General features: G+C 42.2%; 1 protein-coding gene across 3 annotated transcripts in view; it reads right to left on the bottom strand.

Annotated features, from left to right (window-relative positions):
- LOC117512155 (microtubule-associated protein 4) overlaps nt 1-18,259 on the bottom strand; it is a 418,222-nt gene that overhangs the window by 92,967 nt on the left and 306,996 nt on the right. The window contains exon 1 of one of the 3 annotated variants that reach the window (XM_034172142.1): nt 9,311-10,977. The exons of the other annotated variants lie outside the window; for them this stretch is intronic. Coding sequence (XP_034028033.1) covers nt 9,311-10,724 — 1,414 coding nt within the window. The 5' untranslated portion in view covers nt 10,725-10,977. Of the gene's footprint in view, nt 1-9,310; nt 10,978-18,259 lie in introns of those variants that run through there. 3 annotated transcript variants of the gene reach the window in all.

Here is an 18,259-nt window from a genome sequence, read left to right on the forward strand (position 1 = left end):
CACAATATAAAAATAGTTTCATGTTGCGGTGTTAATGGTGTTGTCTGTGTGCAGCGGTTAAAGTGCAGCGTGATCAGAGTGTCTCAATGCAATTCTCAATGTTACTGAGATCTCGCAGCGCGCGACCTCTCCGAGGTTTTGCGGGATTTCAAACGTCAATAGGGCGAATAGCCAACATTTATGTGTCAAGACAATACTGAGTGCACACATTCTCTCCACATGCAAAACATTTTGCGATGACACTTCCAGGGCTCCGTAAAAATGCCTGTTTTTACAAATAAAAAAATGGAATATTTTACAAAAGAACATTTATCTGTAAACACAAACACATGACACACGTCACATTAACGTGTTGATTTACATAATGAATGACTCAACCAATCAGTGTTTAGCAGAAGAGGCACATTTTACCCAGAATCATTTGCGATTTTTTTTTTTTTTTTTTACAAAACTTCTGAATTAGTGCATTATTCAACATTAAAAGATATATGTTATATTTTAACTTTGTACAAGTGACAGAATTGACATTAATGGAGTTATTCTTTCAGTATTCATTTTATTTATACACCAAACCATAACTCAGCAGGGCTTTATTTTACAAGACCTCCGCCTAACCGGAGTGTTGTGATTGGGTAGAGAGCTGGGCTTTGCGGCTGCTCTTAGCTTGCTTCTGTGCTGGAAGCCATGTAGTAGCCAAGAGCTTCCAGCAGGGGGCAAGATATTCAAAGACAGAAGTGCGGGCTCATTGTTTGGGTCTGTTGTCGCTTTTGATACTACCAGAAGCAATCGTGGTGTTAAAACTCAAATTCAGTTTGTTAGTAGTTGCAAATGTACCAGAGACAATACTGGAATTTATCGGTTATCTGTAACTTCCGATACATTTTTGGGTGGTTTATCTTTGTCAAAGATAACTTTTCAGCTATCTGATTATCTGATTAATTTTTTGGTTATCTGTGCCCACCACTGGTTGAAATACATCCATTAACACTGCCCATTGGTTAGATGAAAGCTGAAGTCCTCATGCGAGCAGGTCTGTTTTCAGAGCAGGGCCTGTGGGGCCCAGGGTCCCGCGGCCCGTTGTGGGGGTGGGTGGTGGCGGTGGGGCGCGGGTGTTGGCACTGGGGGTTTGCCAGCTGCTGGGGGGATGGGGACAGTGGTCTCCACGGGGTGGACTCCACTCTCGCTCGGGCAGTCTCCTGATCATGGGCTTTGGTGTTTGGGGTGGGATCCGGAGTGGGGCAGTTTGTGGGGCCCTGCTGGCTGCGCTGGAGGGCCTTGTGCACTTCCTGGCCCCAGGGTTGGGCCTCGCCTCTTGTCTGAGGGCCATGCCCCGCCCTCGTATGGCTCGGTGGTCCCTACATTGTGCTTTGGATTCGGTTGCGGTGGCTCCTTTTCCCCCATCCTTGCCGCCGCTCCCCCCGACTTCGGGGGCCGTGGCCCTGGTGGTGTGGTTCTGTGGCTCCCCATATTGGTGGGCCCATGCCGGCACCCTGTGTGCTTCCCTTGGGTATGGGGCTGCTCCCTGTGCCTCCGTCGCGAGGGGTGGTGTCGGGGGTGCGTTCCGGTGCCGTCGGGCCACTCCCCTGTTGGTTTGTCGTGCTGCCCGGTGGCTCTGAGGGCTGCCTTTACTGGCCCCTGTGCCCTTCCGCTGCCCTTTTTCTCCTGGTTCCCCCGGGGCCCCGCGTCTTGGACCCATTTCCGGCGTTGCTCGTGGCCGGCCGCAGGGCTTCTGATGTGCTGGACTGGTCCATGTCATATGGTAAGGTTCTGTACTCTGGTCTTGGCCCAACACACCAGTCACAGTGGTGATCGGATATTTAGCTGTGATCTGGGTCTCTGTGTGTGGATGGTTGCGTGTTTGTGGCTGTCACCACAATTCAGTTTTTGGGTGCTCTTAAGGGGATTAACACTATGGTGTTCTCGATTAGGGTATGGATGCTCACTAATTAGACAACAGACTGTTGCTGTCACTGTTTGTTCATGTGTGGTTGTTTGTCATGGTATGTTGTATGGTTGGGGCCCCGTCCCCTCGGTGTCTCACGTCACAGTTATTGTCTTCACCACTCGTCTCTCATTCTTGTCTGTGTTTGTGTTGTTTTGGTGGTCGGCCCTTCCTGATAGAAGTTGTCGGTTGGCTTTGAGTAGGATGTTGTAGGCTGATCGGGAAGGGCAGATGGGGGTCACACACACCACATTCACTCATGCACTACATACCTTCTGTCTTGCAAGAATAAATTGCATATATGGGTATTAATGTTCATAAATGGTTCTGCCAGTGTGGCATTTACCATTACTATATATGCACATGGGGGGGGATATCACATATTAAAACCATTATTGTATATGTATTATTGTTGTTTTTATTGCTTTTATTATTTTTTATTTTGTGCCTATTTTACTGTAAAGCACTTTGGGAGGCCATTGGTTGTGTAAATGTGCTATATAAATAACGCTGACATTGACATTCAGACACGGAGTAAATATAAAGTCTTAATCTTACCTGTTACATCATTTCAGTCGGATTCATCATCACAGCCTGACAAAAACCTATCAACATAAAATGTCCTGATGTTGGAAAACAACATCTGAAAATACTTTATTTCCTTGTTGTGGCTGAAGAAACATATCGTTTTAATGCAAGTCCCTCAGTGGGTTTTCTGCTCCCAGTCCTTTTGTCTGCCTGAACCAGAGGATGCTGGTGTCGCGGTCTGATCAGTCACCCCTGTCTGATCAGTCAGACTGCACTGGGCGACTAATCAGACTGTGACCAGTGTTTAAAAGTTGAAAGAGTGACAGTGCCTCATTCATTCATGCCAGCATTTACCACAGGCATCAGTTGATGATTCAGCAGTCTGCACCCGATGAAAATAAATCCCACGATCCCCCATGACAAAAATAAAATAATGTTAAATTATTCTGTTTGCTGAAGTGTGGAGAAGAGATGCCGCATGGCAGCGTGCATGTGCTTGATGATGTGCTCATCAATATTTAAGTGTTCCCCCTACCAAACATCTGCCAGTGGTGGAAATGCAAACCAAGCCAGACTTAACTGTTCGAACCTGCACCACACCGTGCAGTACCAACCCAAATCACTCTGTGGAAATGGGGCTGTCAGCATACGCTGGTTAAATCGTCAAGGTGTGACAGCTGCATAATGTATTAGATGTACGCCAGCGTATACTAGCATTTTTAATACGGTCAGCATACGCTGGCTAAATCGTCAAGGTGCGACAGGGCCCTGAGTTTCATGATCTTATAATCATCTGAGGATTTTGAAGCTTGACATGCCGGTTGCAAAACTGGAAGACAATTTTCCAGTTTGGATAAGTGCTTTTCCCTTTTCTTTTAAGCAGCTGACTCATATGAAATTATGTCCCCGATGGTTATTGCCTTAAGAGTTTCCCATAATGTGGAATCTAACACTTCATCGTTATCAGTAATCTCAGGGAAATTCTCCATTCAAGTTCTGATGAACAAATTCAATATCTGTTAGTAAGGCTTAAATGCCAGGGTCAAAATGTTTAGGAAAATAAAGGTTTAGAGACATTGTTACTGGGCTATGATCAGAAATGTGTATATTACACAGCAATATACTATGATATGTATACACAAGAAACTCGAGCATGGCGCTCGTAGAGCACAAACGTCAGCCAACACTAGTTTCCAATTCTACAAATATTTACCTTGGAAAAAAATTAAAGGTCACAGTCCTGTTCAAAGTGGCTTTTAAGGCTTTACCAATAGAGTTTGCAACCCCGCTGGTGGCTGCCAGCCTTGGACCCCTAACCAATGGGCTGTGTGTGCACTCTTCTTTGTTAAGGTGGTGCTTCAACAACAAAAGTCAGCCTTTCACACACCAAAAATCACATTTCACATATCACCACACAAACTAGCTTACGTACATCCTTATGCAAACATGACTCAAAAAGGCAAATACAGCAAAACTCGCAACCGTCATGTAGAAACTAGATATTTGCACTCACTGGAAAAAAGCAAAAGTCCCAATGCTTTTGTATGGTTTTCCAAGTCATCAAACACCATATATACTGGATTTTAACAGAATTTTGTTCAAATTGGACAAAACGTCCCGTCCGATTGCAATGCATTTCCATTAAAAAGCCCTTGCATATACTGGACATGCACAGTAACAGAGGTATGAAATGAAGTAATGCACTGACACTCGCCGATTTGAGGAAATTGGGTACCACATTTCCATGATTAAAAGACCGGCCGTTTATTTTTTCAAACCATGCTCAGACATGGGACCTTGTTGCCTGCATTGTAATACGGTGTTGAGCTTCACACATTTTGCTGGGTGTGATGAACCAAAAACCTTTAGATCACAGCCCTCTGTGTGACTCTCCTGAGCCTGACGCACCTGCTAAATCAGACACCGCAAAAGGCTGTGATTCATCACTTTTCTGTTTTCACTCTTTCCTCTCCCTTCATATTTTAGAAGTTTTTGAAGTGCGCACACTGATTACATTTTGATCATGGATCAAATACATTTGGAAGAAAAGTCTGTAAATATGACCAACTTCACAACAGAGTTATGGAGTTGTAGAAGCATAAATCAGGCTTTATAGGATTTTAAGGTACCACTCCACAGTGGACTTAGAAAAGAGTGACTTGTCCATATGCAATCTTTTTAATGCACATAAAGTTCGGCCCTTATTTAAGGCAGGCGTTTATGGGTGATTCTTAGACTATGGGCACTTATTATGTCCTTTGATCATATTGTATGAAAAACAGAAAAAAGGGGAAATTTCACACTTTTATAGTTATCTTTACAATGAAAGTGTGTTAAGAAATTTGTTCTAGTAGTCTATGATGACTTTTTCACCTTTTTTCAGCATCATTATATGCAAATATTGCCATTTTGTGCTTGTCCCACACCCAGACTTTTGATCTTCAATGATAAAAATGAATGGTAAAGAAACGTTTTTTCTAATGTTTTAAAATAACTCTGAATAAAATATCAGTAAAATAATCAAAACATAATTGGGGTATTCAATGTCATACAACTGTTGTGATTTTTTTTAAACAAAATGTAGTTGTCCCACACTATTGCCGTAATTTCCACCACAACACTGTAATGTCCCTTTAAACAGTTTGTATGAAAGATTGTTTGGGTAGTTTCTATGGAGATAAAACAGTGACATCAGAGCACATGTATATAGCGCCAAATCACAACAAACAGTTGCCCCAAGGCGCTTTATATTGTAAGGCAATGGTGTGGTGGAAATTACATTTACAAAGCCAATAGTGCCCGTAGTTAAAGAATCACCCTTATGTTTTTCAGATGAAGTTTTGATCCAGCCATTAAATGAGGCAGGCAGGTCCCAATTCAAGATTCCCCATAGATCGTTTCACGCCTCCTGACTGTTGGTAATCCGTTACATTCATATATTGGATTTTGTCCATTTTATACATATAACAGATTTCAATTTTTATGGGCAAAATTCACTGGTTCACCTGAAACCATTACAGTAGTGTTCAGAATAATAGTAGTGCTATGTGACTAAAAAGATTAATCCAGGTTTTGAGTACATTTCTTATTGTTACATGGGAAACAAGGTACCAGCAGATTCAGTAGAGTCTCACAAATCCAACAACACCAAGCATTCATGATATGCACACTCTTAAGGCTATGAAATTGGGCGATTAGTAAAAAAAGTAGAAAAGGGGGTGTTCACAATAATAGTAGTATGGCATTCAGTCAGTGAGTTTGTCTACTATGGTGCTGGGCCTATATATCGCATACCAGGTATCATGGATCAGTTTGGATATGTCAAAATACTTGAAGAGGTCATGTTGCCTTATGCTGAAGAGGATATGACCTTAAAATGGGTGTTTCAACAAGACAATGACCCCAAGCACACTAGTAAACAAGCAAAATCTTGGTTCCAAACCAACAAAATTAATGCCTCGCAGATGTGAAGAAATCATGAAAAACTGTGGTTATACAACTAAATACTAGTTTACTGATTCACAGGATTGCTAAGAAAGCAGTTTGAACATAATAGTTTTGAGTTTGTAGCGTCAACAGCAGATGCTACTATTATTGTGAACACATGATATGCAATATATAGGCCCAACACCATAGTAGGAAAAACATGTCTCCATATCATGCTTGCACCACCATGCTTCACTGTCTTCACTGTGAACTGTGGCTTGAATTCAGAGTTTGGGGGGTCGTCTCACAAACTGTCTGCAGCCCTTGGACCCAAAAAGAACAATTTTACTCTCATCAGTCCACAAAATATTCCTCCATTTCTCTTTAGGCCAGTTGATGTGTTCTTTGGCAAATTGTAACCTCTTCTGCATGCGTCTTTTATTTAACAGAGGGACTTTACAGGGGATTCTTGCAAATAAATTAGCTTCACACAAGCGTCTTCTAACTGTCACAGCACTTACAGGTAACTCCAGACTGTCTTTGATCATCCTGGAGCTGATCAATGGGTGAGCCTTTGTCATTCTGGTTATTCTTCTATCCATTTTGATGGTTGTTTTCCATTTTCTTCCACGCGTCTCTGGTTTTTTTGTCCATTTTAAAGCATTGGAGATCATTGTAGATGAACAGCCTATAATTTTTTGCACCTGCGTATAAGTTTTCCCCTCTCCAATCAACTTTTTAATCAAACTACGCTGTTCTTCTGAACAGTGTCTTGAACGTCCCATTTTCCTCAGGCTTTCAAAGAGAAAAGCATGTTCAACAGGTGCTGGCTTCATCCTTAAATAGGGGACACCTGATTCACACCTGCTTGTTCCACAAAATTGACAAACTCACTGACTGAATGCTACACTACTATTATTGTGAACACCCCCTTTTCTTCTTTTTTTTTTTTCTAATAGCCCAATTTCATAGCCTTAAGAGTGTGCATATCATGAATGCTTGGTCTTGTTGGATTTGTGAGACTCTACTGAATCTACTGGTACCTTGTTTCCCATGTAACAATAAGAAATATACTCAAAACCTGGATTAATCTTTTTAGTCACACAGTACTGCTATTATTCTGAACACTACTGTATATGCGAAATTTACTGTATATGGATGAAAAATTGAACTACGGACATTCAAATCATGTGGGCGGTGGGGGTGGGGGTGGTGGTGGGGGGGTGGTTAGGACTTTAATCCTTCCCATGTTTAAAGTTCAAACTGAGACACAATTTTCACCGAATGCTTACAGTCCACAGCATCCAATGGAGGAGGAAAGAGTAAAGCATTTTAATCGTGCAGCACACACAAAGGTGATGCATTTATCTATTTAAACTGCACCCTTTGATGATTATAAAATTGCACAGGCTAATATCATGGGCACAAAAAGACAGGGACAATGACATAACCTCTGTCCCTCCACTGTCAGCTGGTGGAGGCGATAATGCGTAACTGCAGAGAACAGGTGGACAGATGGAACAATAATACTGAAACAGACCTGCATAAAAAGCAATGCTTACATTGCTGCTTTGTGCAGCATCTCATTGTTGCATTCCATTACTGATTCTATTTTTACCCCTTCCACCTTCAATCCCTTCTCTTTGTGCCCTCCCTACCAATCCAAACAAGACCCCACTGCATCCTATACGATGGGTCAACATCATATGTATATTAATACAATTCTGCCTTCATTCATGTGCTATACTGCATTTCCAACACACCGACTGTCTCACTCTTTCAAACCTGCTTGTTATAATGTTCCAGACCAAACTAAAATATATTTCTAGGCTCATAAAAGAGTTGCATGCATTGCCATGCAATATACTGATCTATCCAGGAATCATGTATATTTTCAGACTTAAGCAGAGGGAATGAAACAAAAACAACAACAAAAAAAAATTATAGCAACAGATGTCTTTCTTTGACAATGGCAACGCAGCACACACCCTGCAAATATAACACACTCCCTTTGGCTACCTGACTCTGCTATGCTGCTGTTGAGACCCCAGGAGGTAAAAAAAAATATGGTTCAGTGCTTATTTAAGACTCCAGTTGCAAAACTGACAGCCTCTGCTATAGTCAGCAGTTTGGCTGGGACTGAAACAACTGCAACCAGTGAGATGGTCATTATAAAGAAGACTGGCAGTGACCCCATTATAGGGGGTCATCATTCAAAGCAAATGTGACCCACTTTGAACATGTTTGCTGTGCCCTACTTTGACAAGGATGTACTGAGCATTCATAGAATGCAGAAAAAAGAAGCAAAGAGCAAGACTTCTACTCAAGAGAAAAGGGGAGTGTCACAGAGATAAAAACAATGGCAGACACACAAAGAGCCCACATGACTGACAGCTATAATGACTTCTCTTCTCATGATCTTGCTTCCAAATGGTAGCTGATGTACAATCTTCTGCTGCAAATTCAGTGCATTTTGTTCATTTTGTTTTAGTGCTGCAAAAAAAAAATAATGTTGTCATATGCTGACACAATACCAAACCAACATGATAAGACAGATAGTAACATCACTGAATATGATTTTTCCCTAAAGGGACTGCCATATAGCTGTCAACATCTCTCAGCATGTCCTGTCTTCCTCTTTATTGTCTCACAATCTGACACACAACTACTACACTTCCAATCTGCAGCTCTCCCCTACTCTAAGCCATTTGCAAACTTTAACTGGACAACAGCAAATTAAAAGTCAATAAATAAAGAATGAAAATGAAGTGGACAAATTGTTGACTACTTCATTAGACCACAGCATCTAATTTGATGCATTCACACATCTCAAATGCCATTGAAGACAACACAATACGAAGGTTACTACTAGTGATGCCATTTGAATAGTCAGAGTCTTTGACACCAAGGCTTTCTCATTGTACATACATTGCAGCCATAGATTGCAAAGCTGCTAAGGACAAAAACAAGGAATTTCATCACTGAGGCAGGACTCAGTCAAACATATAGAACCTCCACAGGAAAACTATTTTCCATATGTTAACAAGATATAGGGCATATCTATTCAAGAGATATGCCCTATAATTTTTATCAAGATATCTGGATTAACCACACACTATCTTGCAGTGTTAAAAAAAGCAATGACCCCAGGATCTAATACAGCTTAACCAGTATTTGTTTTCTTCTGCTTATAACAAATATTTACAATAAAAACCAGGTCATTAAGAATCAGAGGAAAATAAAACAGGACGTTAAGACATCATCTTTCTTCTTCAAAGATAGTGTCGCAGCTTCTGTTACTGCGTACAATCTGCATCAACAACAACCCAAAAACTTAATTTCTCAGTATACATAATTGATGGTCAGCTTTGGCAGATGGTGAACAAACACAGTGAAACTAAAATGTTCACCTACCATCCACTGTGATGAAGGGGTTACTGCTCGGGTTCAAGCCAACATTAATGACACCAGCAGCTGCAAAGTTACAATCAATGTCACTTGTCATTGTTGATTTGGTGTTAGCTACAAAGTCCATAGCTGTTACAGTGTTGAGTTTAGTACCGGCTTCACTGACACTTAATGCTGCATCTTTAGCTGTGTCTAATATGACACCCACAGCCACAGCAGAATTAGTGTTTATTCCACTGAACTCTTTGGTGCTCAATGGTACTGGAAGAACAATGCCACCTGGCTCCTTCTCAGCATGAAACCTCTCCTCCATGGTCTCTAGTGGCGAGACAGGGAAGGTACCATTACTGTTTTTCAGTGGTAGGAAGGAGGAGAGGCTGAGGTGGGCTTCAGGTGGGTCTTGTCGCAAGTCAATATGCGCAGTGCCTGCTGCTGAAAGAGTGGGTGGAGGAGTTGGGGGTTGATCTTCGGCAGCAGTCAGTGAGCGTCTCATGTAATGTGTTGATCGACGTTGACCACTCATGTAAGAAGATGAATGGTCCAAACCTGCCCCATCTTCACCTGGATATTTATCAGGCAGTTGTAAACTGGTGGGTACTGACAGGTGGGAACATTCAGACATTGCACGGCGCATAGCCTTTCTCTGGTGTTGAGCACGGCCCATGAAACAAGGCTCCAACTCTTCTTCTTCCTCTTGGCTACTGTCTGCTGAAGAGCCCTCTGACAGATGCTGAAACCCGGGAATTGCCCCACCCTCAGCCACAACACTGGTGTCTCTCTCCGACTGGTTATCACTGGCAACTCCTATGACACAGTAGTTCGGGGCCACCTGGGGCATGGCGACCTTTGGGCTGGATACAGCAAAACTTGAGTTCTTCCAGTCCCCACACAGAGAGCCTCCATCAGTTGGCGATGCCTCAGTTAGCAAGGTTCCCATCTGGGAGTGAGACAGCAAAGAAGTGGTGTGTGGTGACAGCTCCATATGCCTGGATGGTGATCCTGGAACTGGTGGGAGTGAGACCCAATTTGTGGTACCGCATCCCTGGCCAGATGAATGTAAGCCTGGGGAAGCAGGGGAGGGGGCTGGAGAGGATAGAGGGCTGTCTGGGCTCTCTCCTGCACTGCCTAATGAGGCATTACCCAGTGAAATGCTGCCAGAGATGCCCCCAACCCTGCCTGATACCTTCAGCTCTGCTCCTGGATGCTCGAAGAAACACAGCTTGCCTTCATCTGTCAGTCCAGTCTGTGTCAGAGACCCACCACCTATCACCAGGCCTGTTGGGGTGTTCATGTCGATATCAGAGGCGTGCTGCCACTCCCAGCTCTGAGGTGTCACGGCAGGCGACAGGGAGGATGCCTTGCACAGCTCACTGTACTCTGAGAAAGGAGAGCTAGGCTGTTGATTAGTGAGAGAAGACATGCTGTCTGCTCTTTCTAATATCTTTCTTTTGTTGTTTCTGTCTCCCTATGTCTCAGTCTTACGTGCCTAGAGGAAATCACCACTTTTCTTCGTTTTTCTCCCTCTGCAGTTGCTCCTTGTTCAGTCACTCAGGTCGGATCTGTCTGGATAAATGTGCATGTGTGGTGTCTCCGGTGGTGCGATTCTATTCTGACTTGAAACAGATACTGAGGCTAAACTGAATGTGCAGCTACGTCCCTCTCTCTCTCTCTCACTCACTGATTAGTGGAGATGCCATGTGATTTAAGTGTGGCCACAGATTGGCTACATCCAGCTTTCAGATCCCTCCCTCACTGGTGGAGTGAGTAAGACCCTCCCCTCTTGTTTTTTGTGTTTCAACATTTTTCTCCACTCAACCTCTTTTGTTTCTTTTTCTCATTTTGATAGAAGATGAAAAGCAAAGCACAATCCTCAGATAAGAGTCTTGCAAGGGTGCTGCATAAATCCAGGGGATGAGGTGGTTTGAAGCCTTTCCAACCCTTACACACACACACGCGTGCAATGACTCGGTACTCATTTAACAACACAATGAAATCGTCGTTAACATTTATCATCCTCTGGCATGTTAATTTAGAGACCGAGACTACAGCCAAAACACAGCGATGCTTAAGACTAAAGAAGTATCACTTGCATCTTTAGGGTACATCAGCGACAATAATGTGGCCATGTGGCACATTTCTCTGATCCAGCATGTAGGTGCCACAGTGTTGAGGATCCCAGTGACTGGAAAAGATCTGTGGGATGCCCACATTTGACCTGGTTACAGTAGATAGCTGGTTACTTTTGAGGATAGACTAGTTGCCTGCTGGGATTTTTGCCACACAGGACCCAAGGCAGTTCTGCAATGGGGTGGATGCAGGGATAAATGGCAACAGTGCATGTTCCAAAACCTCACCCAAAATTTAGTTCCATGTAAGTCGCTCATCAAATAAAACACTGTCAAATTTATTATGAGCCAATAACTAATAACATAGAAATGTGTTGACACCTATATAGCAGACTTTAAAACTTGAGATCTGCGATCAAGCTCATAAAATGGAACCTCCCAAAGCCCATACCAGCCTATGCTCATGTGAATGCCCAATTTGTCACTACCAATTCACCTAAGCTGCATGTCTCTGGATGTGGGAGGAAGCTGGTCCATCCAGAGGGAAGCCATGTAAACACAGGGAGAACATGCAAACTCCACATAGAAAAGTGCAGGAGGGAAGTGATCCCACAACTTTCTTGCTGTGAGGCAACAATGCTAACCACTATTCCACCATGCCACCTGCAATTTAAACAGGGACACACAATCAGGGCTGTTTTTATTTGTCCTGCTTTGTCACGCATTATACAAGCAACTTCCTGACAAAGTGTGTTAAATAACGTTCGTGTTATTAAGCTATAACATGTTTAAGAAACATTTTCATAGCATGAGCTTCCCTGTATTCAATGTTTCACAGTACAAGTGTAGACATTTACATTGCAATGTGGGAGGTAAAAATTCTGTATTGATGCAGTAACAGTCATCAAAACATAATTACTGCATTTTCTGGATTATAAGTCATGTTTTTTGTTTTAACTAGTTTGGGAGATGGTGCAACTTATACTTTAGTGAAGCTTATAGATGGAAAAATTACACATTCAGTACTAGTAATAATATACAAATAATGAATATTTGAGTTCAATGGTACGAATACTTCATGAGGTGAAAGACGGAATGCTCTATTCAACGAGTCAAAGCCGAGTTGAATGGTTTGTTCCAGCTTCCACTGAATTAAACATTCGTTCCACTGAAAGAATGTAACAACAATCATTATTTGTTTTATATAATGGCTAAAATAGATTCTTGTCAAAATATATTACATTAATTTATAAACAACAGAAATGGGACTTACATTTTGGCGTGTGTCACTCATGCTTTGACATCAGCAGTCCAACACAAACTTTAAACAGGAGTCCAAAATTGTTCTCAGTCAACTTGGAAAAACAGATGGAGTCAGTGATACTTTAAAACAAAAGACTTTGTGTACTTAGTCAAGTGAAAAATCGCATCAGAAATTTGCCCAGGTTTTCATCCTAAAGACTCTTCATGCCTCCCGACGGTTTATGGCGTAGTAGATTTTTTTTTGTGTGTGTGTTAGAACAAACAGCACCGTCAACTAGCTCCTACAAATCGTCATCCATCAGCAAACCAAACTCTGTTATGTTTAGCTAAAAACTGTGGTACAAAATGTGTGGAACCAAATTTGCACAGTAAATGAAACCATATTTGCACGCTAAATGCAATGCAACACAAATGGGACGAATAATCCATGTCATGTGACATACAAAGCACTAATCAAATGACAAGGATCCACTTAGCTGTGATATAATAATCATTATTGCTATTCATAGAGGACTTCCCCAGGATTCAAAGCATTAACAAATTAAACTCTAATAATATAAAAGAATACATGACAAAAATAAAAAGCACACAGCAACAACGCACAAAAATCTCAAATTACAGAGATGATTACCCAGAAAAAAGGGTGTGGGTTACACTCCGGTGCAAATTATAAATGGGTTTTCCTTTTCAAGATGCATGTTTTTAACTGGTGTGACTTATAATCCAGAAAATAAGGTACATGAAAACTAATATTAGCCTGTCGCTAACAAAACACCAAATGAACAGATTGCACTGCAATTCCAATCGTTTCAATGAAAGTGGTGGAAAACGAAAAAACAACTTTCCTTATTCAAAATCACTTCAGTAGTATTCTGCTCTTACTAGGTAGGATGCAGCAGTTTTTTAGCTTGGCAGATAGTTCTGGAGGAAATCACTGTAGAAATGAACAAACTGAAAGTATGGTTTGACCGAAACAAATTGTCATTAAATTTAAATAAAACAAAACTAATGTTATTTGGGGACTGCAGATCAAATGAGCAAGTACAAACGCAGACAAATGGGTGCAGATTGAAAGGGTTAATGAAAATAAATTTCTTGGGGCAATAATAGATGAGAAAACCAGTTGGAAACCACACATCAAATATATACAAACCAAATTATCAAGAAGTATTTCAGTGTTTTAAAAAAGCAAAACATGTTCTGGATCACAAATCACTCCGCATCCTACACTGTTTCATTGTCTTACCGGATTTCAATTACAGTGTAGAGATCTGGGGCAATAACGACATGAATCTGATAAAATCACTAACTATTCTTCAAAAAAGGGCAATACGTAATGTCGCCATCAAGATCATACTCACTCACTCTTCTTAAAGTGTTGTTGCTATTATTATTATTATTAATATATATATATAATAGATAAACAATACAATTTGTGATACATCTGACTCTTTTATGTCAACAAACGCTGAGCCATTAATTACTGTACAGAAAACAAACGCACACAAACGTGCTGAGATACAAGCAGATAACCCCTCTGGAGTCGAATGACATGCCCTCGCATAAAAAGTCACATGACCTAATTAAGCGGTCATAACACTCAATTTGCTGCACTCTGAGGCTCCCTTTAAATGTGTACTGAATGTGAAGACTTCAACCTTTATAGCACTTTTTAAATTTTGTTAATAGGCCTACTATAACTTGACTTATGAGTATTTTTTTCATCATGCATTTTCATGACTATTACTGTCATTTTTCGCTGCACATTTATGTACACACACATGCAGCCAAAAGGATCATTTCCTTCTCTACTGCAGCAGCGACAGCGGTGGGAAGAAATATGACTCCATTTTCCTCATTGGTTGGCTGGCTCGTGAATTTTCCACCAATCAGAAGTCACTAACCCCACATGGGTTCACTAACTCCATGTGTGTTTGATCACAGCCCACCCACCCCACGTGGGTCTGACTGTGTGGTCACTTTCTCTTTATTACTGGTGGAAAGCAGGTGCAGTTAGTGTTTTGTTGTTGTTTGGGGTTTTTTGTAAAAATGAGGTGTTTTGTGAATGTGGAGCAAGCGCTTCAGTTATTTTTTGAAATGGAGGAAGCCGGAGCACGCAGCGCAGTCTGAAACAGGCTGTGAGGATTCTGGTGCAGAAAGAGATGATCTCTCTTTTGTTCTGGAGGTGCAACCAAAGCAGGTGGATCCACCAACGTGCACACGGACATCTGAACAGAGGGTTGGAGCGCAGGCTCAGACACACAGCAGAGACACACCACAGCGCTGACTGCTGGAACACGGAGGAGGATGCAGACACCGCTCCAGCAGTAAGCAGATTTCAGCCTCAGAGAACACCTGGAGTCCAGGTTGATACACTTTTCACCCAAAGTCCAAAACACATTTTTCTTTTGTTTTTTGCAAATGACACCATTATAACAATTAGCACCAACACCAATCAAATTGCTGCAAAAAACAAGGCATTAGGGAAAAAAATACATCTGGACAGACATTGAAATGGAAGATCTACAAATTTTTTGGACTTCTGATATACATGTCATTGGTGTCACTGTCAAGTCTCCAAGACTACTGGAAACAAAATAATATTTGGTCTGTGCCCTTTTCAGCAAAAGTAATGTCCAGAGACAACTTTAGATCAATATTCTGGAACATCCACCTAAGTGATCCAGATGAGGATGTAGAAAATGGCAGAAAAAAAGGGAACACCAGGTCATGACAAACCACTGAGTCAGGCCTCTTTATGATGACATCCTCAGTGCCTGCCAGGCTTATTACCACCCGAGAAGGGAGCTGGCAGTGGATTAAAGGATGGTGGCGACGAAGGCAAAAACTGGAATGACTCAATATTTGAAGGATAAGCCAACAAAATGGAGCTTTGTGTTGGCTGTTTCAAGTAATGGCTACGCACTCAAATTCACCATTTACACTGGCAAGACTGTGACCACAAGTGAGCGTGGGCTGTCATACGATGTGGTCATGAACTTGATCCATCCATCCTCGCTTGGTACTGGGTACCACATTTACATGGATATGTTACGGTTGGGCGTAGGGACAGACTAAATTGAACCCCAATAGCAGGTCAGCAAACAAGAAGACAGAAGATCAAGAACAGCAATTTATTAATTCACAGAAAATAAAAACTGAAGAATAATCTTTTGGTGCAAGGTGAGTTCAACACAGGAGTAAGCTTCATCAACTCAATCAATCAATCAACTTTTTTCTTGTATAGCGCCAAATCACAACAAACAGTTGCCCCAAGGCGCTCCACATTGCAAGGCAAGGCCATACAATAATTATGAAACACAGTCTACGTCTAAAGCAACATAACCAAGGGATGGTCCAGGGTCACCCGATCCAGCCCTAACTATAAGCCTTAGCGAAAAGGAAAGTTTTAAGCCTAATCTTAAAAGTAGAGAGGGTATCTGTCTCCCTGATCTGAATTGGGAGCTGGTTCCACAGGAGAGGAGCCTGAAAGCTGAAGGCTCTGCCTCCCATTCTACTCTTACAAACCCTAGGAACTACAAGTAAGCCCGCAGTCTGAGAGCGAAGCGCTCTAATGGGGTAATATGGTACTATGAGGTCCCTAAGATAAGATGGGACCTGATTATTCAAAACCTTATAAGTAAGAAGAAGAATTTTAAATTCTATTCTAGCATTAACAGGAAGCCAATGAAGGGAGGCCAACACGGGTGAGATATGCTCTCTCCTGCTAGTCCCCGTCAGTACTCTAGCTGCAGCATTCTGAACCAACTGAAGGCTTTTTAGGGAACTTCATCAAAGGGTGAGTTCAACACAGGAGTCTTCAAAAACAGTGACAGTTCTGAGGAATATCTTCTTCACCAAAGGAGAGCATAAAGTCCACAATCAAAAAAGGGAAACTTAACATACTACGCAGAATGTCCCAAATCAACATCAACTTCCTCCTTATGTAAAAGATAAATGCAAAATACAAAAATAGCAAGGAAGCTGGAAAACTGAGGGAAAAACAGCCTCTTCCTTGAAGGGGGAGAGCACTTAGGAAATAGCAGGACTTCCAAAAATGCAGGGTGAATTCAGAGTACTCACAAGAGGAAATGGATTCCAGTGACCCAGCAGTAACACCAGCAACATTCAAAAATGCATACATGCAATGGACCCACAACTAAGGCCAAACAGGAGTCACAATATATAGCCAGCCATAATTGTTGCAGGTGGACACTCAAGTAGGTGCACTTAATTAGAGACTGATGTGTAAAGAATTTAAGAGAACACCAGATGGCAGTAAACAGATATTACCTGAAACTGAAGATAATAAAAGGGAACACTAGATGGCAGCAGATAGCCAGACATTGCTAGAAACTGAAGGAAATAGACGAAGGCAGAGACTACTACTTGACAAGATAAAGGTGAAAAGACAAGATGTGATGACCTAACAAGGAGACAAGAGTTGAAAGAAGATATGAGTAGATACTTTGGGATCAACTGTGAGGACATAAGGAGATGAGTGCAGAAATAACAGTAGATAGGAGCTGGGGACAGATGTGAGAAAAAGAGACAGAGGAGACAAGAGACTAAAACCCCAACACTGACAGAACCACAACAGGATAATTTTTACACAAGTCCCAAACTGTTCATGGACCTGGCTAACATGAAGTTTGGGGCATGTGGCACATACAGGGAAAACAGACAAGGATGACCTAGAGGGAGGGCAAATACTCTCACAAAAAAAATCTGAAAGAGGATCTATAAGATGGATAAGAGAGGGGTCTCTGGTGTTTGTAAAGTGGATGGACACATGGGAGGTGTCTGTGTGCTCCACTATCCATCATGCATTTTCAAGTGAGACAGTGTGGAGAAGGGTGAAGGATGGGAAGGATGGACACTGGACGGTGAAAGACAGTGTTGGCTTCTAATAAAAACATGGGTGGAGTTGACCTATCTGACCAGCTCATCCAGTATTACTCCACCCATCGGAAAACTGCATGCTGGTACAGGACAGTGTTGCTGAACTTAGTTGACATTGCAACCACAAATGCATTCATCTTGCATCGTGAGATCAACAATGTCAAGCAAGTGCAGCCCATGACAAACAAGGACTTTATGGTGGAGCTGGTGTGTTAACTGTGTGGCACAGACAAAACAGGTGTCCCACAGAACAAGAGCCAGAATCACGTTCCTGTGCCAATTGTGACAGGCACAAATTAAAACCAAAAAGCCACAAAAGGCAGACTGAGGTGCCAACGGTGCCTTCGGGTGGACAACAAGAGGAGTGACACACCGTGTGTTCCGGCGCCGTCAGGCTGCTCCCCTGTTGGTTCGACGTCTGCCCCGGAGACACTGGGGGCTGCTCTTCCTGGCCCCTGTGCCCTTCAGCTGTCCTTTTGTCCTGGTTTTTACTGGGGCCCTGCATCATGGGCCCGTTGCCGTCATCGCTCGCAGCTGGCTGTATGGCTTTGACATGTCGGAGTGGTCCATGTCTTATGGTAAGGTTCTGTACTTTAGTCTTGGCCTAACACACCATCCACAGCAGTGATCGGATATTTCGCTGTGATCTGGGTCTCTGTGTGTGGATGGTTGCGTGTTTGTGGCCATCACCACAATTCGGTTTTGGGTGCTCTTAAGTGGATTA

This window comes from Thalassophryne amazonica, chromosome 1, assembly GCF_902500255.1.
Source record: "Thalassophryne amazonica chromosome 1, fThaAma1.1, whole genome shotgun sequence".
In the NCBI taxonomy this organism is placed as follows: domain Eukaryota; kingdom Metazoa; phylum Chordata; class Actinopteri; order Batrachoidiformes; family Batrachoididae; genus Thalassophryne; species Thalassophryne amazonica.